The sequence below is a fragment of the Aplidium turbinatum genome, chromosome 2, assembly GCF_918807975.1.
Source record: "Aplidium turbinatum chromosome 2, kaAplTurb1.1, whole genome shotgun sequence".
Taxonomy (NCBI): domain Eukaryota; kingdom Metazoa; phylum Chordata; class Ascidiacea; order Aplousobranchia; family Polyclinidae; genus Aplidium; species Aplidium turbinatum.
The window spans coordinates 56808765-56836608 of record NC_137473.1 but is presented as its reverse complement, the minus strand read 5'-3'; the positions used below and the strand labels follow the sequence as shown (position 1 = coordinate 56836608).

The window sequence follows — 27844 nt, the reverse complement described above, 5'->3', positions numbered from 1 at the left end:
GATAAACTAGAGTTTTTTTCATCCACAAAATCAATCTGCAAACATTGAATCAATGTAAAAAAAATGATTTTCTGGCTGGGATCGCCACAGCTACTTTACGTTTTCATTCGTCTTGATTTGTCCTGAGATAGTAAGTATACGATGCTGAGCAGCCATGACCGCCGCGGAGAATCTATTACCGGCAATCACATTCCGGGAGATTTTGCCTGACCTCAAAACTCAACATTACTGAAGGCGCAATAAAAAATAATTTTTATTTTATTACAGATTTTCAACAAAGGAATGAACCATTTGCACAAACAACTAATATTTCATTTTTTTTAAAGCCATTGTCACTTAACAATCACACGAGGGTAACACGATGGATAGAAAGAAGTTTTCCTTAACTCATTTCCTAAATATCAAATTATTTTGTCGCGAGTGACAGACGAGCATGTAAATCCTTCCATTAGGTGGCAGTCTCAACACACAGACATTAACAAATTGTTCTGGTTCATTTTCTAATCCGGTTAACCGGATATTGATCAGATGACGTAGCGGGTTGCAGAACAAGGTCTTTTGGTTACTGACGAAATTTAAACTTGAGTAATTGTCTACAAAAAGAAGAGGTCACGGAAGAATGCGTCCACACGTTACGTCACAGTATAATGATGACACAAAGCGCACAGGAAGAGTACAAGAGCAGGGTTTTGAAGATGATCAGTGATGAAAGTCACAATGATGGACTTCTACATCACATGATGTTGAAACAAAGATCAGAGATTGCTTTCGTCCTGAAAGGTTTCGGAGAAAATACTCAAATTGTTGTAGCACTCAATGCGCACAGAAAGAGGACACAATTAGCGACTTCACATCTGCAACATTCCACCAGATACCATTCCTTTGGAGGGTTGGCGAAGAATATACTAAAGTGACAATAAACTTCTTTAAGAATGTATGCATTAGAAATGAGCACCTCAGAACACAAGTGTTGCCCCACGGAGTTAGTTCAACTATCATCAGTCACAGGGTACTGCATTGTTATGTCATTGCAAGTTCATGAACATCAAGCGACAATGAAATTTCACACCTTTGCATTGATGACGACATAGGTTTCGTCACTGTGACGGCATCACGACACAATCATCACTATCATGACGACACAATAATACGCAATTTCCTACGTGACGCTCTTGCGCTGGATTGGTCCCCGGGGTAATGACGTCACCTTGCATGTGAGGTCACAATCACTTGTAGACGCCAAGACGGATCCGCATGTTCTCATAGACGACGTAACTGATGCTGACGGCTGGGACAACCTGTGGAAAAGTCGACATTAGCTCGGCCGTGATTTTGGTTTCGTGAGCTGACGACAAGCCGACCAGGGACGTTGCTGGCATCGAGCAGCTCTGCCGTGATTTTGGTAAGTAGGCCTACCTAATATCCACTTTTGTCAAAAATGATTTTTTTGCATTTTTTTACGTTTAAAGACTTCATGCATCTCCTGACAACATTTGTGCCCCAATGTAGTATGGTTTTTGTGATAATTGGTGTAAGTTATAAAACCTAACATATTCTAATTTGTGCAAGAATAATTTTCTGAAACCTGAGGAGGAAGATGCAAGGGACAGGGTGAAATGGAGAAAAGGGATTAAAACAATTGCTGCGCGGAAACAATCGACCACCTCCACTAGTGGGGAACAAACCGACGATGGATTATGATGATGATGACATATTCGTCTACTCCAATCACGTAACAGGATATCGTCACATGACAGGCAAAATTTCAGCAGCATTGCAGCAGGCTACTTCACCACGTCTTACATCTCTTGAGTTGCGTGAAGCGGATTTAAATACGTTCTATAAAGTAGATTGCGCTAAAATGTTGTTAAGCACTCATTATCAGTCGTCATCTCCGCCTGCAGCAGATTGCGCATCAACATGGGTTATTTGCTTCCAAGAGTGGCGATTTTGAGCCAACTCGCCCAGTGTCGCCAAGTTGAGTCGGGTCCATGATTGGATGTTGTCTTGCAATCGTTTTGGTTGTCTGCCACGTTTTCTTTTTCCTTCTACTTTGCCTTCTGTGCAAACTTTGCTGATTCCGAATTGTGATCTTTTAGTGTGGCCGAACAGTTTTAAAACTTTTGATTTTATTATTGCTGCAATTGGTTGTAGTTTTGTCATAGTTAAAAGATCTTCTGTTTTCGTGTGGTCAAGTAGCCTTTTGTTGGTCATGCTTCTCATGATGTGATTTTGGAAGGTAGTGAGTTGTAAACTGGTAAAACGTAGGTGTTGAAAATTTTTGATTTCAGTTTGATGGGGAGTCTGTTGGATGTTAGAATCTTTCTGTTCTTTTCAAATGCTGCCCAGCCTAAGCCAATTCGGTGTTGCACTGCAGTCTTTCCATCGTTGGTTGCGGATAGTCGGTGGCCAAGATATATGAATTCCGGTACTTGTTTTATTTGTTTTCCGTAGAGAGTGAGATTGAGTGTGTTGTTAGTTTTGTCGGTTGTCATACATTTGGTTTTGGACACATTTATTTGTAGGCCAAATTTAGCAGCATTTTTTGACAGGGCGTCTAGGTATTCCTGCAGTTTCAGTTTAGAATTATTCAAAATGGCCATATCGTCTGCGTAGCTTAAGTTGGATATTACATGACCGCCGATGGTGAATCCAGTTGTAGGCTACACTCATTTTCTGTTTCTGAGATTATTGCAGCAGCTACGATGCAAAACAGGATAGCAGACAAGATATCTCCTTGCTTAACACCTTTTATAATATCAATTCGTCTGGTTGTTCCGATGTCTGTTTTGATTAGTGCTTTCGAATCGTCGTACGTTGCTTTCAAGAGGTTGATGTATTTTTTGTTGATGGAAGTTTTAGCCAGAAGTTGCCAAAGGTAGAGTAATTTAACACTGTCAAACGCTTTTTTGAAGTCAATGAAGATAATATGGACGGGATTGTTGAATTCAATAGACTTTTCTATAATTTGTTCAAGCGCTAAGATTTGCTCGATTGTTCCTCTTCCTGGTTGGTAGGCTGCTTGTGTAGGGGGGAGGGATGCATATAGGTCATTTTTTACGCGTGCCGCAATGATAGTGATAAAGAGTTTGTATACATGACTGAGTAGACTTAGTGGACGGTAGTTGCTGCAGTCGAGTCTATTGCATTTCTTGTAGATTACAATTATTAGAGCTTCTTTAAAATTTTGGGTATCTTCTTCGTTAAGATGGAATTGAAGAGGTGAAGCAATGCTGTGATTAGAGGTTCGCCTCCTGCTTTGAGGTATTCCGAGTAAATTCCGTCTATACGGGGACATTTCTCATACTTTAAGTTGCTTATAGCATTAGATATTTCGCTTCTTAAAATAGATGGGATTTCGTCAGAGGCATCGATGAATATATGTTGTTAATTGTCGTGATAGAGTTCTTCATAGAATTTTGCCCAACGTTCGAGGATACAGCTTTTGCTCGTGAGGATGTTTCCTTTTGCATGTTCAATTCCCCAATATGTTTCTCGGCAGCCGATTTGTAGCAAGAATTGACAGCGATAGACACCGTGTTTCGCCCATGAGGCTGGGCTCGTCAGTATCGCACCACTAAGTGTTAAACTGTTTTATTTGCATCAACAGCGCACGGGTACAAATAATTGACACGGCGAGAGAGCACAAACAAACATAGCCAGGTCGAAGACTTTCAGAATTCTGCCACAAAGGTAATCGATCACCGCTTTACCAGTCAGTTTAACTCTTATCTTTGTGGAAAGAAAAGAGCCAACAAAACCAGCAGGCGCCAGGGCAGAGGACATTGTGAAGAAAGAGACGTTCTTCCCGGCTATCAGCACAAGGCTCCCAGGACGTTTAGTCTAGAGGGCGAGATGCGTGATAGGATAAAGTCTATTTGGTTTTTTGTCTTCCCGTCAGGGGAGGTCCAAGTAAACAACATTATCTTTTTCTTTTGGAACCATGTGTTAGTGACTTGGAGGTTGTTTTTTGCGCAGAAATGGCCCAGTAGTTCGCCTTTTGTTTTTCCGGAAGCCAGAGTGTGTTTTCCAATTGATGACGGGAAAGTTTTATGTAGTTGACCTAGTTTGCAGTTGAGGTCTCCCATAATAAAGAGGTGATCTCTTTTTGGTACGTTGTCAATGATAGCTTGGATTTTGTGATATAGTTCTTGGACTTCCTCATCGCGGTGGGATGAGGTAGGGAAATAGCACTGTATGAGGACTAGTTTTGAGAATTTTCCTTGAAGACGTAACACAGCAAGTCTGTCAGATATAGGTTGGTATCCTTCCACAAAGGGAGCATAAGATTTGTGTACCAGGAAGCCGACTCCGTTAGCTCGAGAGTTTTCATTACTTGATAGGAACAGTTTGTGATTAGAGGTGTTATGGATTGTGATTTGGCTTTTCATGACTTTGGTTTCAGCTAGACCAACCACATCCCAATTCACATTTTGTTAATTCACGTTTTGTGAATTCACACATGTTTTTATCTATTCACATTTTGTTAAGTACCGTACTAGGTAAGCTTAATTATGTAGCCTAAAAATGTCCGGTCCGAACACACTAGCTTTTCTTTCCATTAAATGCCGTATCATGTACGTCTCGCCGATCAGTTTGATTTTTCGTAGCCTACTGGTGTACTGATGGCTTAGTTAAATTTACGGCACGCTAAATAACTTAGCTTGCATACGATTATTAAGATTTTAAAGCAGAAGCCCCAGGAGTACGCTACCGAGTGTGTTTGGTCATTTATTATGACAAGCTGACCAGGTACTGATGACAAGCCGACCAGGTACTGATGACAAGCCGACCAGGTACTGATGACAAGCTGACCAGGTACTGATGACAAACCGACCAGGTACTGATGACAAGCCGACCAGGTACTGATGACAAGCAGACCAGGTACTGATGACAAGCTGACCAGGTACTGATGACAAGCCGGCCAGGTACTGATGACAAGCCGACCAGGTACTGATGACAGGCCGACCAGGTACTGATGACAAGCCGGCCAGGTACTGATGACAAGCCGGCCAGGTACTGATAACAAGCCGACCAGGTACTGATGACAAGCCGACCAGGTACTGATGACAAGCCGGCCAGGTACTGATAACAAGCCGACCAGGTACTGATAACAAGCCGACCAGGTACTGATGACAAGCCGACCAGGTACTGATGACAAGCCGACCAGGTACTAATGACAAGCCGGCCAGGTACTGATGACAAGCCGACCAGGTACTGATGACAAGCCGACCAGGTACTGATAACATCGCTCACCTTCATGAAGTTGGGAGCGATACCTCGGTAGAGCCCAAAAACGCCTTCTGATTGGACGATGGAACGGAAGAGCGACACCATCGTCGGTTTCTCACTGCTTTGTGACGAAACAGAAGCTGCAAAATAACACAATTAGATCTGAAGACCAGCGACGCCAACACAATAGGGTGGTTCAAAAAAAATCAATTTTTGAAAATGATATGGGCTACCCTGCCAAAAGTTTCCATTTCCAGAAAAAATAACTTGTGTAAAATATTTTTGAAAAATATTAATGTTTAGGGGTGCCCCAAGCCCCCAAAAGTTTTGGCGATTTCGTCATAAAAGCCTAAACTTAAAATGGCTGTGTTTCGAAAACGGTTCATGCTAACATACAAGTGTTTGGGTTCATTTTGATCAGCAAAGTGAGCTCTATGATTTGGCAAAGAGTAATAGTACTATAAAGTGAATTTTCAAATTTCCGATTTTCATGTTAAATTTTGTTATGTGTTCTAAAGTTGTATTATTGCTGTACAATAGTAAGCCTATAAGTCTATTGGTTATTGCCAAAGTCCACACAAGGTCTTAGGTCATATTGGGTCCCCCCACTATGACAAAATGGGTGTTAGCTGTTTAAAACAAGGATTTTATGGCGACCAACCACTCACTGTTGCCAATTAAGGTGTTCTTTGATGCTTGAGGAAAGCGTTTGCGATGCTGAGACACAAGCTGCAACTGGTCTTCACCTTTGGTCAAATGTCCAGAAAATGTTTTTACAAGGGCAACATTTCTTTCAGCATAGTCATTAGTGACAATCAGTCATCTAAAGAAATCTTTGGTCATCTGATAATCACTGTTTCCATCCCATTCTGCAACTGGAAGATGGAGAAAGGCATATGGGATTTTCAGTTTCTTGAACAGCAGTTGTGTGTTGGCTGCAGCGAATGTTGCCAAGATTTTGGTGTGTATGTTATCCAACAACACAGTAGCTCTTTTTTCTGGAGTCCTCGGTTTCCTGAGCGACCATTATTGCTTTTGCCATTCGATGTTTGATGATTGGCTGAGGATGTTTAGGCAAGCTCGATAGGAGTCTATTACAAAAGAAAAAAAGGCATCGAAATGCTGTAGAAAAACAACACAAGCAACGACGATACATCAGCCACAAAGGCTATTCTGGAAGATAGCAGCAGATCAGCAACTGAAGAATTTGTCTCAGAGAGTGAGGAATAAGCTGGGTAATCTGCTGTTTCCATTTTATCCCAGAAGGGTAGAGAAAAGGTTTTATCTCCCACTTTACTTGCAAGCCTATACAGAGCTAATGTCTCCAATCGAGCAGCAATGTACATCGTTAGTGAAACTGCCAAAAGTCTGGGACATAACATTAAAGACCTAACCTTCAGTACTTCAAGCATCAGGCGCAGCAGACGTCAGCATCGAAAACAGTTTACAACAGAAATCATGAAAAACTTGTCTCCGAAAGCTCCTTTAATGGTTCACTGGGATGGAAAACTTCTCCCAGATTTAACTGGACACAATCACGTCGATCGCCTTTTCTTCCTTGTGACCTTTCAAGGGGATACACAGCTGTTGTCAGTACTAAAGCTTTCATCTGGCACAGGTAAGGCTCAAGTTCATGCAGTATTTGATGCCTTTAAAGATTGGCATATTGAAGAAAACGTTGAAGCCATGTGTGTTTTGATACCACTAGCATAAACACTGGTTGCATTAATGAAGCTTGTGTCCTTCATGAGCAGCTACTTGGAAGAGACCTGCTATATTTGGTGTGTCACCATCATGTTTTAGAACTGATTGCAGGCGCAGTCTTTAATAAAATTATGCCATCATCTTCTGCCTCGGACATCCTGCTTTTCAAAAGGTTTAAAGATTCCTGGGAGTTTATAGATCAAAATAATTTTAAATATGCATTGACGGATGATGCAGCAGATAATATAAGGGTATTAGAGAAGAGATGATCGAGTTTACCACTGTAAAATTGACCACAGAAAGACAATATCGAGATGATTATTGAGAGGTCATGGAATTAACGTTATCGTTTCTTGTTGCCCCATTACCTTATGTAACTAGGTTTTGATATCCTGATGCTGTCATCATGAAAGATGGATGGCTTAAGTCATCTACACATTCAACGTGTGGATGTTTCGCGGTCAATTTCATTTGACTTTGCATGAACAGAGAGGACTTCATGAACTGTGTGTTTTATTTTCTTGTAATTATGTTAAAGCATGGATTACTGCTCCATTGGCTGTGAAGGCTCCCAATCTGTGTTTCTGAAAAGCTTGAAGGAGTATGCAACCATCAATGAGTCAATCTCCAAAGTCGCAACAGAAAAATGGCTCGCCATTTGAGGCCCCTTTCTGCAGAGTTGGTGGGTCTGTCTCCTTTAGATAATAATGGTCGCTGAGGAAACCGAGGACTCCAGAAAAAAGAGCTACTGTGTTGTTTGATAACATACACACCAAAACATCGGCAACATTCGCTACAACCAACACACAACTGCTGTTCAAGAAACTGAAAATCCCATATGCCTTTCTCCACCTTCCAGTTGCAGAATGGGATGGAAACAGTGATTATCAGATGACCAAAGATTTCTTTAGATGACTGATTGTCACTAATGACTATGCTGAAAGAAATGTTGCCCTTGTAAAAACATTTTCTGGACATTTGACCAAAGGTGAAGACCAGTTGCAGTTCCTTTTGCAGCTTGTGTCTCAGCATCGCAAACGCTTTCCTCAAGCATCAAAGAACACCTTAATTGGGCAACAGTGAGTGGTTGGTCGTCATAAAATCCTTGTTTTAAACAGCTAACACCCATTTTGTCATAGTGGGGGGACCCAATATGACCTAAGACCTTGTGTGGACTTTGGTAATAACCAATAGACTTATATGCTTACTATTGTACAGCAATAACACAACTTTAGAACACATAACAAAATTTAACATGAAAATCGGAAATTTGAAAATTCACTTTATAGTACTATTACTCTTTGCCAAATCATAGAGCTCACTTTGCTGATTAAAATGAACCCAAACACTTGTATGTTAGCATGAACCGTTTTCGAAACACAGCCATTTTAAGTTTAGGCTTTTATGACAAAATCGCCAAAACTTTAGGGGGCTTGGGGCACCCCTAAACATTAATATTTTCCAAAAATATTTTACACAAGTTATTTTTTCTGGAAATGGAAACTTTTGGCAGGGTAGCCCATATCATTTTCAAAAATTGATTTTTTTTGAACCACCCTACAACACACGCCCCATCGGCCTGACACTACAAAGACAGGCATGGGTGCGCCTCAACCGTCTCCGTACGGGCTTTTCCGCTCAACCATGCACCAATGGAAAATGGCCTCTTCCTCCTCTGTGAATGTGGTGCCGAGGAACAGATCGCAGACCACATCATCAATGACTGCTCCATCTTCAAGCCACCTAACGGAGTGGAAGGTCTGCGTATCATGGATGATGATACCACAGACTGGCTGCTCTCTCTAGCTTCCAGTGTAGTCCAGGAACATCGTGAATCTGGGGTGGTAAAAGGATAGACCCTCGGCCCAAGGGGCTCACACGACGACGATCAGCGAGGTTTTCATTTATCGCGTCTCACCGTGCGCCTGCATCTTGGTCCGAACCAAGGCGAGTGGATAGCTGGACAACTGACCGCAGGTGCTCGAGATGGTGCCGCATGCCAACAACAGTGGCACCGACGGCGCCGTCGTCTCTGAACTGTGACGTTTAATCCACGAATTCTTCAGCGTCTGCAACAAACGACGCGTGATGTTAGCCACTTCTTTTTATAAACAAGGCACTTTAGTTCAATGGTTCAGTTCTGCAAAGTGATGCAGTTCGAATACATCACCAGATAAAACTGTCACTGAACGTACAAACCCAACCGACAGTCCTAGCGCAGTCATGAGAAAAAAGGATTTCTTACTTTTCAAACAGCAGTCACTGCCATGTGGAAAGCGGTAAAAAATGTTTCTGTTCGAAAAAAAGAAGCGAAACGTTTAGACTTTAATTGCACATGGCCACCTAAAGATACGGCCTGATTTGTCACATTTTGCAGAAAATTCCCGGTTTTTCTAACTTTGGTCGAATGTTTAAATAAACTTTTCTAAAAATTATACTTTTACGCTTTCTTTACTCTTTTCCCCAGATGACACAATAGGTTTTAACATCCTCACATGTTGAAAAACAAAGAAAATTTGATTTCGAAGATTCTAGTCAGACTGTTAATTTTTCAATAACAGTCTGATTTAGCGTTTTTCAACTTACTTTTTCTCTGAATACTGAAAAGTTTGGGTGTTCATCAGGACAATTATCGTTTCTAGCACTAGTTGCAACGTTCATCTGATGAAATTGAAAGTAAAATTAACAACAAACAAGATGGTTTATTGCTTCACTGACGATTCGCGCGCCATGACATGGCAATTGTATGTTATTCGCTCTGAGAATGCGCATTGTCATGGTGCGCGAAACGTCAGCGAAGCAATAAATCATCTTGTTTGTTGTTAATTTTACTTTCAATTTCATCAGATGAACGTTGCAACTAGTACTTTTTCTCATTTGCTACTGCTTCCCCAAGGCAACAAAAAGCTTTTATGTCATTAGGAAACCGCAAGAAGTAAAAACATCTCAAAAAATGTTAGTCAAGCACTAGCAGTAGCTGTAATCAAAATCTGCAAAATGTGACAAATCAGGCCGCATCTCCAGGTGGTCATGAATTGTACACAAACAAATGATGAACAGACAAGTAGAGATCACTTCAGTTTTCTCGCAACACCGGCTACAAGTTGCTGGGATTGAGATGAAAACTATTTTGGAAAAAGATTATAGAATTTCAACCAACCTCGTATATGCACAAGTCTATCCCCGCGTAAGGGATGATGCCCAGGCAGTTGGGAATGTAGCCCTTGAAGAAGGCGCGTGGACCTTCATTGCTGAACACTTTGACGAAACAATCGATAATTCCTTTGTATTGCCCGCTCTTCCGTAGCGCTAGCCGCGTCTTTACGACCTGGAAAGGTAATATCCATCAAGGAAACTAAAAGAATTTGCAAACGAGGGTTTTGTGAATGAAAACCAATTTTGGGAAAAACTTGCAGCGACTTATGTCGGATATCAATGTACCACGAATACTTCGGATACCAATCGGATAAACAAGATTGGTGTAAGTTTTACCGAATATATCAAAGACAGATTCTAAGTAGACTTTTACCTCCATGGGGTATATGATAGTTTGGGAAATAACACCTGCCATAGACCCTGCCAGAAACCTTTGTGGGGCTCCGAGTTCGCCCTGGGACTGGCCGCCAATCACCGCCTTCATTCGTTCGTAAGCCATGAACTTGCAGGCTGTCTCGGGCGCGATCTGGAAACAAACCTCGACAGGTTCAAGTTTCAATCTCACGCGACCTGTTCCCTGCAAATAAACTTCACGGACCGGAAGCGCACGAACTTCGCAAAAAGACCGGGGGAGTATTTGCAAAACCTAATTCTGTTTGACACCATCAGCCAGAACAAATTTTGTGTCAAAGGTCATGTTTTTTAAAACATTATTTTTCATCCCTGATGAACTTTTTTGGCTTACCAAAATAGGCCTGAGCTACCTTATTTCTAAGAATTGTCTTTATTTTATCTCGTTTTCAAATTAATCGAAGCTGAAAATTGTCACTGTGATTTTCTAAGGGGTTAAAAATTTCTTTATTTTTCCAAAATAAAAATAATGAAATACTTGGCAATCCTGGAGTGTAGTAACTTTTGGAGCGCTAGACCAGCGACCAAACATGGCCTACCGTCGCTGTAGTTTCGGAGGCCATGGCTGCCGGGAGCCAAGAGACTTCGTTGAGAGCAAGGGCTTCCACGTGATATCAATGGATGTGTATTCAAGATAGCCAGGTGATTAAACGCTGCACTGTGTTTGTGGTGAACGTAGATACGTTTTCAACCTACGCAACATAGAAAAATATCGCTCTGCATCGCATGCGGAGCTGGGAAAAGCAATGCAAGTTTTCAATACAAAAACAAAGTTTGGTGCCATATCTGCTAGAGTGCAATTTCTTTGTTGGTTTCATCAATGTAGATAGAATGGTTCAGTCGTCAATGGAGATAGAATGGTTCAGTCGTCAATGTAGATAGAATGGTTCAGTCGTCAATGTAGATAGAATGGTTCAGTCGTCAATGTAGACAGAATGATTCAGTCGTCAATGGAGATAGAATGGTTCAGTCGTCAATGTAGATAGAATGGTTCAGTCGTCAATGGAGATAGAATGGTTCAGTCGTCAATGTAGATAGAATGGTTCAGTCGTCAATGTAGACAGAATGGTTCAGTCGTCAATGGAGATAGAACGGTTCAGTCGTCAATGGAGATAGAATGGTTCAGTCGTCAATGGAGCTAGAATGGTTCAGTCGTCAATGTAGAATGTAGATAGAATGGTTCAGTCGTCAATGGAGATAGAATGGTTCAGTCGTCAATGGAGATAGAATAGTTCAGTCGTCAATGGAGATAGAATGGTTCAGTCGTCAATGGAGATAGAATGGTTCAGTCGTCAATGGAGCAAACAGTAGATGCCGTTTACGCATAATTTCTTGCTTTTGTGATTATATTTGTTGCGTGTTATTCTGAAGCATGTAAAAGTATGTGACCACAGTCGCAACTCAAGTTCACTACACTGTTAGACTAGGCTGGCCTCTTTTTGGGTGATTTTGGAAATTGATTAGGCCTGGGTGTTAAATTTTTGTTTTGACCCAAAAAAATGAGATTCCCAAATTTTTTTGGATTCGAACCATGTCTAGACCCTGCCCCGGTCCGTCTCGCCAGTTGACGAAATTTAAAACAGCCGTAACTTTTACAATATTCATGTTAATGGGTCTGCTACTATTCGGCGAGTCCGGTTCGACTAGTCCGATTCGGCGAGTTTCCTATTCGGCGAGAGCCCTTTTCGGCGAGTGCCCTATTCGGCGAGTTTTTGAAATTTTTGAAAGGAAATTATCGGGTACCATAGCCTAATTATAATTGCCGTTTTTACATCGTTTTAACGTCGCTAAACGTTGAAATCGTGCAGAAAGGAATAAAAATAAAATGTTTGAACTATTAAATTAAAATTCGTCATGTCAGTTCAGTTGTTTTTATTTCTGACCATCATATCAAAAACAATACACGTCAACATAGCAAAGGTAGAAGCGACAAAACGCGAACGTTAAAACGTGCTTGAATTCGTCATGTCAGTTCAGTTGTTTTTCGTTCTGATCATGATATGAAAAACAATACACGTCAACATAGCAAAGGTGTAGAAAAAGGTAGAAGCGACAAAACGCGAACGTTAAAACGCGCTTGTGACCGAAGTAAGTTATTGAGTTGAAAGAAATTTGGCACGGTCGCAACACTTTCAGAAAAATTTAAGATATGAAGGGAAAATAAAACAAAGAAAATGTTACAAAAAAAAATAAAATAGATCATGTTTATGTCTATAAGTTAGTACTTTTGAATAGTTAATATGATTAGTTTGGACCAACAAATGTGTGGCCTACAGCTTGGATTGAAAGGAAATTATCGGGTACCGTAGCCTAGTTATCCCGACCAGCAAAAATTTGTTCCAAGAACACAGTTCATTTTTACATTGTAGTAACAGAATGAAATAGCTAAACAAATGTGTGGCCTATCGTGTTAACGTCGCTAAACGTTGAAATCGTGTAGAAAAGGGAGCCTTTGCTGACTAGGATACTTTGAAACTGAGAAACATTCACAGAAGCCCTACGATTTGTTCCAAGAACCCATTTAGCATAACATTTCATTTGTACATTGATTCAACGTCTGAATACATTATCTTAAAAATGCAACGTATCGTAGGGCTTCTGTGAATGTTTCTCAGTTTCAACGTATCCTAGTCAGCAAAAGCACCCCTTTCTACACGATTTCAACGTTTAGCGACGTTAAAACGATAGGCCACACATTTGGTTAGCCTTTTCATTCTGTTACTACAATGTAAAAATGAACTGTTAGGCTAACTCAGGCCTCGAAATTCACGGCGGACACGGCGGTCATGTCCGCCGTCACAGCATGTGATGTCCGCGGGAAGTACCATCTAGATCGGTCATATTTGTCCGCCGAGAAATAGCGGTAGAAATCGTCATTGCATAGCACGAACAATTGTTGCGAATATATAATTTCCCGCGTACTCTAGCGCGCATCTAGAAAATGTTAATACTGTATCCTTTAGCTTTCATTCAAGCAGGAAAACTTTCGATTTTTACGTTGCTTCAACGATTGGTGACATTGAATCAGCGTAACAAAGGTGAATTATTCGCTAAGAACCGATGGGAGTACCGGTACTTTCACACTAATCACGCGCAACTTAGTTCAAGTTTTACGTTACAATGTCTGGCCTTGATCTCCGAGTAATATTGATAAGGCAAGGTTGGTTACAAAATTAGATTATACGAGTAGGCTATTACAGCAAGATGCAGCAAAATTTGTTTAGTTTTGGTATTACAGTAAGAAAGAAAAGGCCCAGGGAAAATTCACTTTCACTCATATGACTCGCAAAAATAAACCTAAAGAAAAAAGCCTAGTGAAACTTTGCACAACAGAAAATAGTAGCGTTAGTGTAGAAGTTTTTCAACTCGTGTCCAGAGCATTGTGACGCAAGAAGCCACACGACCTCGTTCGGTGGAAGTTAATTAGTTATGTGGCGTATTAAGCAGCTACGCGGCGCTTTGACTCTTCAAGCGCACGTCGTTGGTCTGATGAAAGCCTTTCAAAGTGACTTCGCTGAAATTTTAAAAAGACTTCTCAACCGTAGCTATAGTTCTCAAATGGCGAAGAATTATCAAGATAAAGTGATTAAGCGTGACGATCGACGCTAAAACTGGTGTGTCCGCCGTGTTACTTAATTTGTCCGCCGAGATAGCTGCTCAGACCGGACACGTTTGTCCGCCGTCAACAAAAACGAATTTCGAGGCCTGTAACTGGGTTATTGGAACAAATTTTTGCTGGTCGGGATAACTAGGCTACGGTAGCCTACCCGATAATTTCCTTTCAATCTAAGCTGTAGGAGTGTAGGTCACACATTTGTTGATCCAAACTAATCATTTTAACCATAGGCGCCTAAGCCGTGGGGGCCAGGCCCCCACGCATATTTCCGCGTGGGAGCAACTTTTTATGTGGCATTGATACATAAAACAATAGATGAACTAGCGATCGGCAGCAGGAAAATATTTTTAAATGCAAACCGCAACAGCTACACAGTAAATACTCACTAGAACGAGTAGCGATGCTACAATCCCACCCCAGACAAAAAAATCTGTCAGTTTTACGTTGATTTAACGTCTGCAGACGTTGAATCAATGTAAAAATGACTGATTTTGCTGCCTGTGACATAGCAAAAATCTACTATTTTGCGTCGATTCAATGTCATCAGATGTTGAATGCACCCAAAAACAACATAATTTGCTACGTTGACGCAGCGTGCGTTTAACTTAATGCGCTTGCAAACTGCCTCGCTGTCGCTTTCGAAAGTCGAAACCTCTGCAGAGAATTGTCGCGGCAGTGAATCGGTTGCTGTGAAAATGAACTTGAAGTCTCGGCCCGAGGTTACCACAAACCAACGTAACAAGGGCTGGTACAAACCGCACTGCCCAGTGCCCAAAGTCGCACAAGCGGCATAATCAACACAACAACGGACTCGCGCAAACTGCATGGCGCACACACGTCCGTTGCCATAGAAACCCGATCAAAGGCTGGGAATATGCGCATCTTTTGTTTCATCTGCAACACGAAAACGGGCGTATTACAGCGAATTGAAACTTGAAAGCTGGTCAGCCATAAGTTGCGATATTGTAGTGAAAAGGGAGCAATGTCAAGTCGAAAACTTAATGAATCGTCTCTCTGTAACTATTTTTCAAGGGCTGTTTACGGATGTCAGCAACTTTTAAATTCATTCAAGGTGACGTGCTGTTGAATTGATGTAAACATGAATGATTTGGCTTTCAACAGGTATATTTTCAAGCATATGATCAAGTTAGTATTTTCATTCCATTTACAGTATACCTTTTAGTAAACCTTTTCGTCTCTTGTTTCATGCTAATAAATCTAGTTCGTTGCTAAACTTTATGTTGCGCTTAGCTTAAAGAGTCGCAGTCCATCAACCGCTAGCCAACGCAGACGCATAGCATGTGTTTTGGTCGAGCTTTGTTTATAATAATTAACGGTAGGTCGAACGTAGCGATAACTCCGAGTGTGGCAATAAAAGCAATCCTAGTGTGACGACATAATTACGTCATCCATCTGCGTGACATTTCGCTGAATTTACGTTGCTGCTGATGAAACACGCTTTCGCCCCCACGGCCAAAAAAATAGTTAGGCGCCTATGATTTTAACTATTCAAAAGTACTAACTTATAGACATAAACATTATTTTTTTTGTAACATTTTCTTTGTTTTATTTTTCCTTCATATCTTAAATTTTTCTGAAGGTGATGCAACCTTGCCAAATTTCTTTCAACTCAATAACTTACTTCGGTCACAAGCACGTTTTAACGTTCGCGTTTTGTCGCTTCTACCTTTTTCTACACCTTTGCTATGTTGACGTGAATTGTTTTTGATATCATGATCAGAAATAAAAACAACTGAACTGACATGACGAATTCAAGCACGTTTTAACGTTCGCGTTTTGTCGCTTCTACCTCTGCTATGTTGACGTGTATTGTTTTTGATATGATGGTCAAAAATAAAAATAACTGAACTGACATGACGAATTCAAGCACGTTTTAACGTTCGCGTTTTGTCGCTTCTACCTTTGCTATGTTGACGTGTATTGTTTTTAATATGATGGTCAAAAATAAAAACAACCGAACTGACATGACGAATTTTAATTTAATAGTTCTAACATTTTATTTTTATTCCTTTCTGCACGATTTCAACGTTTAGCGACGTTAAAACGATGTAAAATCGGCAATTGCAATTAGGCTACGGTACCCGATAATTTTCTTTTAAAAGTTTCAAAAACTCGCCGAATAGGGCACTCGCCGAAAAAGGCTCTCGCCGAATAGGGAACTCGCCGAATCGGACTAGTCGAATCGGACTCGCCGAATCGGACTCGCCGAAACGGGCCATTCCGATGTTAATAATGTCATGTAAGTACTCATTTTCATTGGTTTTTCATGGAGAACAAGAATCTAAAGGTTTTTGATACATATGGCATGATTTAGAAATCTTGCTTTTTTTGTAATTATTTGAAAAATTACTGTTATTACGCTTATTAGCCTCATTTTGCATAGCAATGTCTGAAGCAACTGCCTTTGTGTTTACTGTATTTATTCTCTTGATTTCAGATTACTTGATTTATTTCTCTTGATTAGTATTGTAAGGTTTGTCAAATTTTTAATATGGATGAGAGAAAAAGAAGAAAAATTGCAAAAGATCCGCTTGATATTGGTACGTACCAACCCATGAGTCAGTCAATGCTTCCGCTTAAGCTAGATGTCCTGAGGCATTATCTGTATCTGCGAAATATTAAGTACACAAATGATGTAGGACAAACTGTGCTCTACAATGAAGTTTATGACTGCATTTGTAAAATCTACACAGCTGCATCCATTCCAGTAACAAAAAGTAAGACCAGAATAATAGCCGAAATGCAAGAACTAGAAAAACTGAGGAAGGAAGTTAACAAAAGAAAGAATCCCAAACGAATTCTTGACTTCACAGATCATCTAAGTTTGATTTTCTCTGTTCTTAAAAGTACAACTGATGTACCAATACCAGAGAGAGAATTTTACAACGAGTAGAGTAGTATGCATGTTGCATCATTGTGAACTGCCACTACGCAAGCGGTTTGAAAAACTTAATGGTTCAACAACAGGCTCATGTAGCTTTTCTGGACCAATTGGTCAGCTGGCAGCAACAGATGTATGGCAACAGCCTTGCCAGCAGTTTGATCCTCTCAAGCTTGCAGAATTTCCGTTGCTAAGCAAAGAAATCGAAAATAGTTTGTCAACAGATTCAAAATATCTTTATCAAATGTGCATGATGGTGAATGATGGAAATATTTCTGGGGCACTGCTGAAAAAAAAAATGGTCCGGTATCACATGCACGATGGTTAACTTTAGCATCTCGCTTCCTCAGGATGCATGTTTCCATTACACCTGAATCTCCATCCTATCCTGCTGTGAAAAAGCTGGCAACATATATTGTTAGTGTATACTGGAAACTGCACATCAACATAAAACATTTCAACAAGGATCAATTCAACAAGGTCCCTTACTTTTATACCAAGAAATAGCAACTCAGAGAGATTTACTTTTAGATGTTGGTGATCTCAATGTTGTGCAAACTTGTGTTCAGAATAACTGCTACTTTGCTCACCCTGAAAACCTTCTACTTGGAATGCTGGGGGATGACAATAAAGCTATTCGTTCAGAAGCTGTGACGATCATTCTAAAAATCCGACAAACCAAATCACAAGGTAAACTTCGAGAATTCTACCTTCCGAAATTAAATTTTGATGCCACATGTTATACCAAAATGATAACAATGGCATGTGATGGAAGAGCTGCACCAACATACCTGACAAAAAACAAAGGATACCAGCAAATACATGAGCCGCCACTCCTGCAAAACTGTGACATCAAGCAGTGTATTAACTTCCCAGTTCAGTTCAATTACCCTAATCATACACAGTCAGTTGAACGAGCAGTTAAGCTAACTACAGAGTCAACAAGCCGCATCACTGGCAAAGGCCGACAAGTTGGAGAAGCACTATGCAAGCTTTCTGGCAGAAGCAAGAAGTGGAATGGTCCACACTACCGTGTAACCAGAAAGGCTGCATTGCGAGAATAACAAGAGTTCATTGATACCAGATTATGGTTGTCATGATGTGTGCTTTTACACACCGGCGCCGAGTCCCGGGCGGGCGGGGCGGGCCGCGCCCGCAGGACATTTCAGGAGTTAAAAAAAAAAAAATTAATGCAATTTTAAGTCCCAAAATTTCTGTAACCATCTGCCACCTTCTAATACTAGCCTACTTACCTTATTCGCAAGGTTTTGTCGCCATATGATAGGCCCTACTAGACCAGGGATATCTATACTAGACCTACTAATTAAGCGATTAGTTTTCGTCAATTATTGCCACTGTTACATTCATGCAACGTTAAACAACGTTGATTCGCCGTTAAACAAGCAAAAGTGTCCGGCCGCGCCGTTTGTCTCCACTCTGCCACTCGTAGCCCAGTGCTATAAATCAAGCAAATTGCGCAAACCTGCGAGGAACTTCATTCGCGGCAAAAGTCTGACCGCAATTTCCACTGCTTTTACATCGTTTTAACATCGCCAGATGTTAAATCGGTTTAAAAACTGTAGCATTGTTCCTCAAAGGAGTAATTTTCTCTCAAACGACGTTATCATTTAACTCTGCTGCCAAAATGCTCTATTTTGTCGTCTCCAATCATCACATTTGCGTCTGTTACGTCACTGATATTTAACTGTGCACACCTGTTGGTTTGGCGGGATGAAACCGTTGGTTGTCATTAGTTGCAATTCAGCTCCTTCGTTATATAACTGTTCTGATTGTAGATTCAATGTAAGCGCAGTTTATCGCTAGATGGCTTCTCGGGAGCTGAATTGTCGTAAAATCGCTTTTCTGCGTTGCATTACAGCATCTTGTTTCTTATCTGTGCGCCCGCTAGGAGCGACTTATCGTATGAACCCACCGATGTATTGTGTCTGTGTTATCGTGTTGTATCAACAATAGTAATGTAATTATGGAACTAGTACAGTATTGCAGTTTTCGTCCCGCAACCCGTACATACCAATCACAAAAAATATGCGGAACTGAATTACCAGGACCAGACATTGTTGCGTACCAATTATATTTATTACTTGTTTCCAAATCAAGTTAGAGGAGAGATAGACTTAAATGTAAAACTAGGCTAGACCAACAACCTAGCAAAATCGCTCTTTTGAAAAACGCACAAAATAACCTTATGACGTGACAGTATGTGTTCGCCCGCCCAGCTATTTTGAAAACTCGGCGCCTATGCTTTTACATGCAACCCAACCTTACTAATACTATAATGTAATGTGTATTTTCAAGTGCCATTCAGTGTATAGTTGTTATTGTGTACCGTTTGTTGGTCCTCCATTGCAGTGAAAATTGCATGGTTGCAATAAGCTGTGGTCTTCATGCACCACCCAAGTTACAAACCTTGTGGTTGTACTTCTTACTACATCTTAGTGCTTGAAAATACACAGTAAAATTTCATTTAAAAAAAGTGATTGTGAAATACAAGCATGTGATAAACCTGTACTATTCAAGGACAAACTGGAAGTAGCACAACATGTAGACTGTAGTATGCGATACCTGCACCGATATGCCAACGTATTACTTGTACACTAAAAAACGAAACTTCCAAAATTAAGCCAAACCTATCAAAAACCTGTACATACTTGTTCTCCATGAAAAACCAATGAAAATGAGTACTTACATGACCTGGTTAACATGAATATTGTAAAAGTTACGGCTGTTTTAAATTTCGTCAACTGGCGAGACGGACCGGGGTCCGAGGGCGAAATATTTTTTCCCACGAGATTTCTGTCTCATTTACATATTTTGGTAAAAGTTTGTATTAAAACCGTGTGAATGCAACATTCTCTCGTTGGCACGGTTGGTTCAGTGGTATCATCCTCCGCCTAGTAATCGTGAGAACGAGGGTTCGACGCCCGTCGAAGTCAAACTTTTTTTTTTCTTTAAATTAATTTTTGCGGTGCTTTTCAAAAAAGTAGGGTTAGGGAAAGCTTATATTTTATTATCATTGCAGAATTTTATTGGCAAATAGTTATTTCGCAATCTGAATCAACCAATCTCTCAAACACTTTCGGAAAATCTTACTTTCAAAGTGACTAAAATCAATGAGATAGAAATGTCGTGGGAAAAAAAATTTCGCGGCCCGGGGCAGGGTCTAAACATGGTTCAACTTCAAAAAAAATTTGGGAATCTCATTTTTTGGGTCAAAACAAAACACCCAGGCCTAATCAATTTCCAAAATCACCCAAAAAAGGGCCGGCCTACTGTTAGACTACATATCGCCAAAAGTCGTAACAAACATTCCAGAGAAGTTCATTGCTCAAACGTTAAATAGACGAGATAAAATTGCCACAGCACGATCCGACTCGCCACCTTTTCTTTAAAATATTGTGTGTTTTTTATATTTTTTCTTGCCTTCAATCGCACTGCAGTATATAACTTTGTGAATTTTTATTTGGTATGTTATTCGCTCTGAAGATGAGCATTGTCATGGTGCGCGAAACGTCAGTAAAGCAATAAACCATCTTGTTTGTTGTTGCTTTCACTTTCATCAGATGAACGTAGCAACTAGTCCTAGAAACGAAAGTTGTTAATGTCAACAAAAACCGAGGTATTTCGTTCCCTTCTGTCTCAGACCCGACTTCTATGGCTAGAAGGTCTACATAGTGAGTTCAGGAGTTTTCGGAAGAACTTTATTCTTCTTATGAGAACTTTCCTGTTCTTGAGAAGTGTGAATGGCTTCCTGCTTTCTGATTGGTCATTTCTGCCTAATAGTGCCGAACTGAAGTAAGTTGTTCAAGGGAGACTGAAACTATTGAAACAACAGACCACAATTTCCGGCGATGTTTTGCGCTGATTTGCTTACGAGGAAAGATTGATCGATAAATTTACTTGACAAAAATATTGTCTTAAATAAAAACACGTAATATGACGCAATAAAGTTTGAAAGCGCTGCGGCCGCGCGGTTAGTCACCAACCTTCAAAACGTTAATCCCGTTTCCTCTCCATAGCGACTTGATCCCTCCCTCACTCAGCATACCCCGGAAACCGGATACGATTCCGAAATGGTTCGATTTCGAAGCGTGTACCTGAACAATGGCAACTAGTTTGCAACCAACACTCCAAAGTGAACAATTCAACTTATATATACATTTCATTGTCACTTCAACCAATGTGATGACGTGACAAGAGGTGAGAACAACGTCACCTCGACCCGTGGTTGTTACATGAAGAATTTCATGAACCGATGTCAACTTCCCACTCACCTGCATGAGCACTTTGAGCCGATCCAGAGGAGCTGTGCATGTCCGGGATACCACCCCAGCTACTCCCCCCGCTAGTAGTTGGCGCCACCACAATCCCGAGACCTTCTCCTCTTCGCTGAAGTCATCGGGAACCAACAAACTTTCACCAATGTCGATGTACTGAAGAGATAACAATTACACCACCATTGAAGCACGATGACAACAGGCCGCGAGCATACCACTATGTGGTCACAGTTACAACGCGGCTGTATGTGAGCGCTTCAAAGTTATGCGATTATGCACAAATTTGTGAAAAACACAACGTTATGAGCCTTGAATGGACATCAGGAGCGGTTCAATACAAATGTTGCCAGATGTTCTTTAAATGTTCAACCTAAATGCTTATTTTAACCACACAGTTCAAACGTAGACCAGTGCTTGCATGCATACTCGGGTTACCGTTTCTAAACATGTATAAGCTACGTATAGCCGAACTTCTTTATCAGCCAAAAGAACCTAAATTTCCCAGCATCGTTGCCGAGTTTATATGACGTCACTTTAATGACGTTGCACGATTTTCTAAATCTTGAACTACAATTAACAAGCATGGATCTACTTGATGAATCATAGTTACTTAAAATCTACTTCTACATCAAAGTTCCTCGTAGCTACTTGGTGAAGGTGAAGTCGCTTTAAATTTGGGCTGATGAATCATCTGGCAACACTTTTATTTAACGCCAACAAAGCAGGCAACCTATGCTTTCAGAATCTGTTGCACGGGTTGAATATTAAACTGCAACTTTTGTCAAGTACGTGCGGCGCTTGAAACCCGAAGGAATGGCGTCCAACATAAACCTTCTGGCCTTATGGGAGACCTTCATCTTGCTACTGACTTATACAACCAAACCTTTCACATCTTCATCAATCAGGCTGCTTACCACTGCCATCTAGCAACGACTTACACAGTCATGATGCAGCATCTCTCGCATCTCCACCTGCCAATACAAACTCGTTGACATATCTTGCTGCTTCGATACCTCTATCATAGACTTGCCATCTAACCTTGCTGTCATTCAATTAGCTCATTTATGGAGTAGCCGGATATACGACGAGGGTTTTCGGAATGGCTTTGCTCAAGTAAAATACGATCAGTACTACAAATGAACTCAACTGCACCTAGTCAGCGGCAGACTACTACCGGTTTATGACGGAAAGGCAACGTACAAAGACGTAATTCCACGTTAGAGCTCGCATGAAAGTGATCGGAACGATTTGTCGACGAAAGATATTGCACATTCACACAATGTACGTTTATTAAATATAAGATAGCCAAAATAATATTGTCCTTGCTTGACTACAAACAGGAAGGAACAAAATCATTAAAAATCAATTTCTTCGCTTGAGTGACATCACAACAGGGCGAGGCTTATGTCCTTTCAAAGCAATAAATAACAGTGAAGTAGTTACCAGCCTTGATCATAAAACGACCGCCATGTTTGCTGATACACAGCAACGACTAACAAACAAGCAAACAAGGTCGTCTATCGGTCGAAACCTGCGCGGCCCAGGTTGACGTGCATGCTAGACACTAAACAGTAGTTTATTTCAGCTGTAACAATGCCCGCAACCAATCGAAGACGTTAGTTGGCAGCAACAACAACTTCAACCTTGACGCGAAACAGTTTAAGCCAGAATCAACGATAGCAATGGGGGATTGTGAAAACCTATGTTTGTTATAATATATCTTGTTAAACCAAAAACTTCAACTGTTTAAAGAGGCGGCAACGTAAAGCATGTTCATTGCGTTACGTCACAGTGTGATGGCTTCTATTGTGAAGCACAATCAATTACGTCACAGACCACTCACTGTTCCATGCTTCCAGTACTTGACGATGTCCCTGAAGTCGTCGGATGGATGAAGAAGATGATGCTCGACCCATTCATCCAGATCCACAGTGGAGGTCCCATCCTTGTCCATCCTGCAGGAACCACACAACATCACGTACACACTCCAGAGACACAAAAATAAATATCTTTGAATGAGCGCACAGACGAAATAGTATCAATGTAAGATTACAGAACTATATAACTTTCGTGTATGCAGCGGTTGCCAACCTTTTTAGGCTTACGACACCTTACATACAGTACATAGGGGAGAAAAATATTTTGTGGCACCCCGTGGTAGACCAACGATGTTTCACCTCGAATGTGGAGCAGCTTGTAAGAACCTTTGACGTGTTATTGTGCTTTAAGTTGCTTTGTAATTTACGTGGTTGCTGATTGTTTTGTTGCTACATTACTTAAGCTTGTCTCCAGTTCTTTTGTCGCTTATTATACAGGGTCATCAATAATTAACGTTACAAGAAATCCAATTCAAAAACTGGTATAAAGGAAGTGAACGTGGCCTATGGAACCATGTTCACAGTTCTCAAAAAGGATTTGAAGATGAGCCCATTCAAACACATGAAGAAACCGTTGCTAATTGCCAATACCATTGAGAAACGTCTCTCCAGAGCCAGAATTCTGCTCTCACGCATTGAAGTAGGAGGCACGCTGCCAAACCTTGTGTTCAGCGATGAGAAGAAATTTGATATCCAGCATCATTTTAACAGTGAGAATGATCGTGTTTGGTCAAGAAATAGTGACGTGGAACCCTGGGTAGTCACTCGGAGACAAAGGGCAGTATTAACGATGGCGTGGGCCGCAGTCAAGAAAGCGGGAAGAAGTCCATTGATTGCTGTGAACCAAGGAGTAAAATTGAACCAAGAAAATCACCGAAATGATATTCTTGAGGGTTCATTGTTGCCTTGGGCAAACAAACACTTCAAAAAACGTAATTGGTCATTCCAACAAAATTCTGCCCCTTTACATGGGGGTCTGCTACTATTTGGTGAGTCCGATTCGGTGAGTTCCTAACCTCTAACCCCTAACCCTAACTCCTAACCCTAAAACGGCAATGATAATTAGGCTACGGTACCCGATAATTTAAAAAAAATTGAAAAAATTACCGAATAGGGGTCGGACTCACCGAAACGGGCCATTCCGTTCACATGGAGCTAAGAGAACGCAAAACTGGCTTTCAGTCAATGTGCCGTTCTTCATTTCCAAGGAAGAATGGCCTCATTTATCCCCAGACCTGAACCCCCTATACTTTGGCAACTGGTCTTACCAGAAGAGCAAGGTTTCGATTAAGTAAACACCACCAAAGTTTGGAAGCGCTGAAGGCTAATCTGAAAAAAGAATGGACCTAAATACCTCAAAGAGTTATTCGTGACTCTTGCAGGTCCTTTTCGAAGCGGGTCCGACTTGTTATCGACGCAAATGGCGGACACATTCAGTAAAATTTGTTTTTCCTAAGTATTTTGTTTATTTTATTTTTTACAGGTTTTTTAAAAATAAATTTCATTTCATTTGTTCAGGTTACTACAGGTTACTTTATCGTTATTGCATTTTGCTTCTTTGTGATGTCACAGGTGTTGGCATCAATCTGCTTGGTTTCAATTTGAACATTTCAATTGAGGCTTTGTGGTAACGGATGGAGGTAGCCCTTTGTAATTCTGAGGGTTTTTTTTGCAGATTGGATTATGGTTATAATATTTAATATCTTTTCAGGAATTACCGATTTATTGCTTTTGTATGTTTTTCATGTTCATTTTTTAATTTTCAGCGTCGTTCAAGTCTGGTCATTTCCTTACCTACTTAGGTTAAATGTCATCAAGAGGTTTTATTGAGACGACACGTTCGTGCTAGCAAGTATGAACCGCTTGTCGAAGAAGTGGAAATGACTCATGCAACTCCGAACTACGCGCACGTTCGTTTCGCGAACGGACGCGAAACCACATCGCTCCTACTGCTCGTAATGGCCTGGATCTGCCTGGACGAATCAAATCTTAGTTTACCAGATTCCGAGAGCCATTCAAACCCCAATAATCTGCCTGGACACGAAGATATAAACGAGCCACTCGTTAAATTTTCCGAACAAAATACATTTAACGAAGATGAGGAAGCACCTGCCACGTTCCTGTACCTACCGATTCCAGCGATCGCCCCATGTCCCGGCGGCAATTTTTTTCCCACGAACTTTTTGTTACTTCGCATAGAGTTTGCATTTATACCGTGTGAATGCAAACATTTTTCGTTGGCAGGTTTGGTTCATTGGTTTCGCCTTTTGCCTTATATTCGTGAGGACATCGGTTCGACGCCCATCGAAGTCAATTTTTTTTTAAATTAAATTTTGCGCTGCACAAAAGCTTTTCAAAAAAATTAAGGTAAAGGTTAATAGGTTAGGGTTAATAATAATGGTTTAGGTTTAATTCTTAATCAATTCGGAAAATCTTATATTTAAACTAGTGACCAGAATCAAATTCTTTTTTCAACTTTTTTAAACTTGACTAGACTAGGTGTGTTTCCAGGCTATGTTTTTTTTCAAGTTCAATGTTTAGATTTGAACCTGGAGCGTATCGACTGAAAATCGGCTGCTGTGAGGGTGAAAATCGGTAAAAACAGTTATGCACGGTAACCAGTAATGGCTACACTTACAGAAATATGCAAATGAGACAAAAAGTTCGTGGGAAAAAAATTTCGCACCCCGGCGCTCATCACGTTTAAGGCTACTTCCAAACAGATTTGTTAACATTTGAAAACGTTGTATTATACATTGATGATGAACTGTTTTATTTCGATCAACGACGCACGAGTACAAAATAATTGACACGGCGAGAAGAACACAATAAACATAGCCAGGTCAGAGACTTTAAAGAACCGGCCTGCCACGCCCCGTGGAGGCGGGGAGCGGCGTGATTATGGGGTGGCGATGCACCCGGAAGGGAAGTCCACCAGCTTAGGTCGCGGGGGCCAGGCTGGGGAGTCTAGGTACCTGTGGAAGGAAAGTGTGGATCGAGAATTTTGTGCGACTCGTCCGCAAAAGTTAGAATGGCGGAACGGGCCAGGGAGACGGGCTTTGCTTTCTGCAAACGCAAAAAGGTCAGCTCACGACGGGCCGGGCGACAGAAGTTTTATAAAGCCAGGCAGCGCCCACGTCTCCATCACGTGACCGTAACACAGGTACGTTTAACTCCTATACCCGGTCTGCCCGTAGGCAGACCGGATAAACTTTGGGGTCTCCCACGAGGAAGAGATGCTTAGCTACAAGAACGATTTGAATACTCGTGGGAGACGAAAATTATATAAAATCTGGAGCAAAGGCTCAATTAATTGGTGTAAAAAAAAAAGATGGTAAGTGGGAATATATTGTATGCTTTACCTACCGAAAAAGTGTTGACGTTGAACCAACGAGCACGGATGTGCACTGGCCAGACGTTGAGGCAGGTTCGCCCAGATGGGTCGGGGGGACTAGCGATCGAAGCGTAGATATGACTAGGCTACGTTACCAGGAAAAATATAGAATAGTGGGATGAAACTTTGGAGGTTGCATCGAGTTGATCAGGAAATCATGTTTATCGATGAGTTAAAAGCAACGCGAGGTTGATCCGAGCGGGAAAGAGCAGCGTATCGGAAGAGGGTAGTGTGTGATAGTCTAAAATATTGAAATATGAAAATACAGATCCAGTGTTGTTAATGATATTACGTCATTGATAGATGATATGAGTCCATTCACGATATGCAATATATACTTAATTCATATATTGCTATTTTATTTTATTGATGATGATTGTATTCTTCATTGAGCTGCAGCATGCTGATGAAACAACAATTGTTTACAGGTAAATTGATAATGAAACAATGGATTTAACATACTATGACGTCACACAATTACTGGCGGGTTTTGAGGTTTGCTGTCTTGCGCGCTCGGATGCTTACTGCAGAGCTTCTGTTGTTGGGGAATTGAGCTTCTGATCGCTGGAATCGTCTTTTCTATGACGTAGCCCCTCCACGAGTGAGCCCGGCGTGCCAAGCTTTCCAGACACGGAGGGAACCTTCAATTGAGAGGGAGGCCACTTTTCTAGCCACCTCTGCTACCCCACGAGCAGGAACACCCAAGGCCGCCAAAGCCCGAGAGCTCAACGGAGCATAGCTCCCGAGGGAGCCTACGACGAACGGAAGTGACAGGACGTCCCTGCAAGGGCGCTTCCTGTCTTCCAATATGTTTACACATAACTCGCCGTACTTGTCGTGTTTCCTGTCGGCGGCTTTTCGAAGGGAATCCGCGCCGTAATCGAACGGGCAAGTGACGTCACATACAACCGTGACACCGTCAGGGCGTTGCAGGACAATGTCCGGGCGCAGATCAGCACCGCCCGCTTCCACGTGTTGTGGAACCGTACTATCTATGGTAAGCAAGGGTTGCCATTCGGCAGGTACATGCTTCACGATCTCCCACAATACTGAATTGTGTCGTTCCGTGACAACAGGCATCACGGTAGGGCAGTGGTTCAATATATGAGGGAGAGTCTCTTCCGCTTTCCCACACGCGCGACATATGGCAGGTTTATATGGGTGGCCATGGCTTGGTTTTGATTTCAAGGGAAGTAGGTTTAGGCGGGCTTTATAAGCAAATGCACGGTTCGCGTGATCCAGGAGCTCCGGTCGCCG

At 41.3% G+C, this 27844-nt stretch overlaps 1 protein-coding gene across 3 annotated transcripts in view; it reads right to left on the bottom strand.

Annotated features, from left to right (window-relative positions):
- Positions 1 to 235: 235 nt before the first annotated feature.
- Positions 236 to 27844, bottom strand: part of LOC145787989 (mitochondrial adenyl nucleotide antiporter SLC25A24-like) — a 63232-nt gene continuing 35623 nt past the window's right edge. For 2 of the 3 annotated variants that reach the window (XM_082599832.1, XM_082599843.1), the window contains exons 5-13: positions 23160 to 23271; positions 22255 to 22287; positions 21314 to 21472; positions 21026 to 21136; positions 10466 to 10618; positions 10097 to 10264; positions 8855 to 9005; positions 5257 to 5372; positions 236 to 1298 (exon numbers count right to left, since the gene is read on the bottom strand). In XM_082599832.1, coding sequence (XP_082455958.1) covers positions 1227 to 1298; positions 5257 to 5372; positions 8855 to 9005; positions 10097 to 10264; positions 10466 to 10618; positions 21026 to 21136; positions 21314 to 21472; positions 22255 to 22287; positions 23160 to 23271 — 1075 coding nt within the window. In that variant the 3' untranslated portion in view covers positions 236 to 1226. The remainder of the gene's footprint in view (positions 1299 to 5256; positions 5373 to 8854; positions 9006 to 10096; positions 10265 to 10465; positions 10619 to 21025; positions 21137 to 21313; positions 21473 to 22254; positions 22288 to 23159; positions 23272 to 27844) is intronic. The other variant, XM_082599837.1, reaches the window with a different exon arrangement.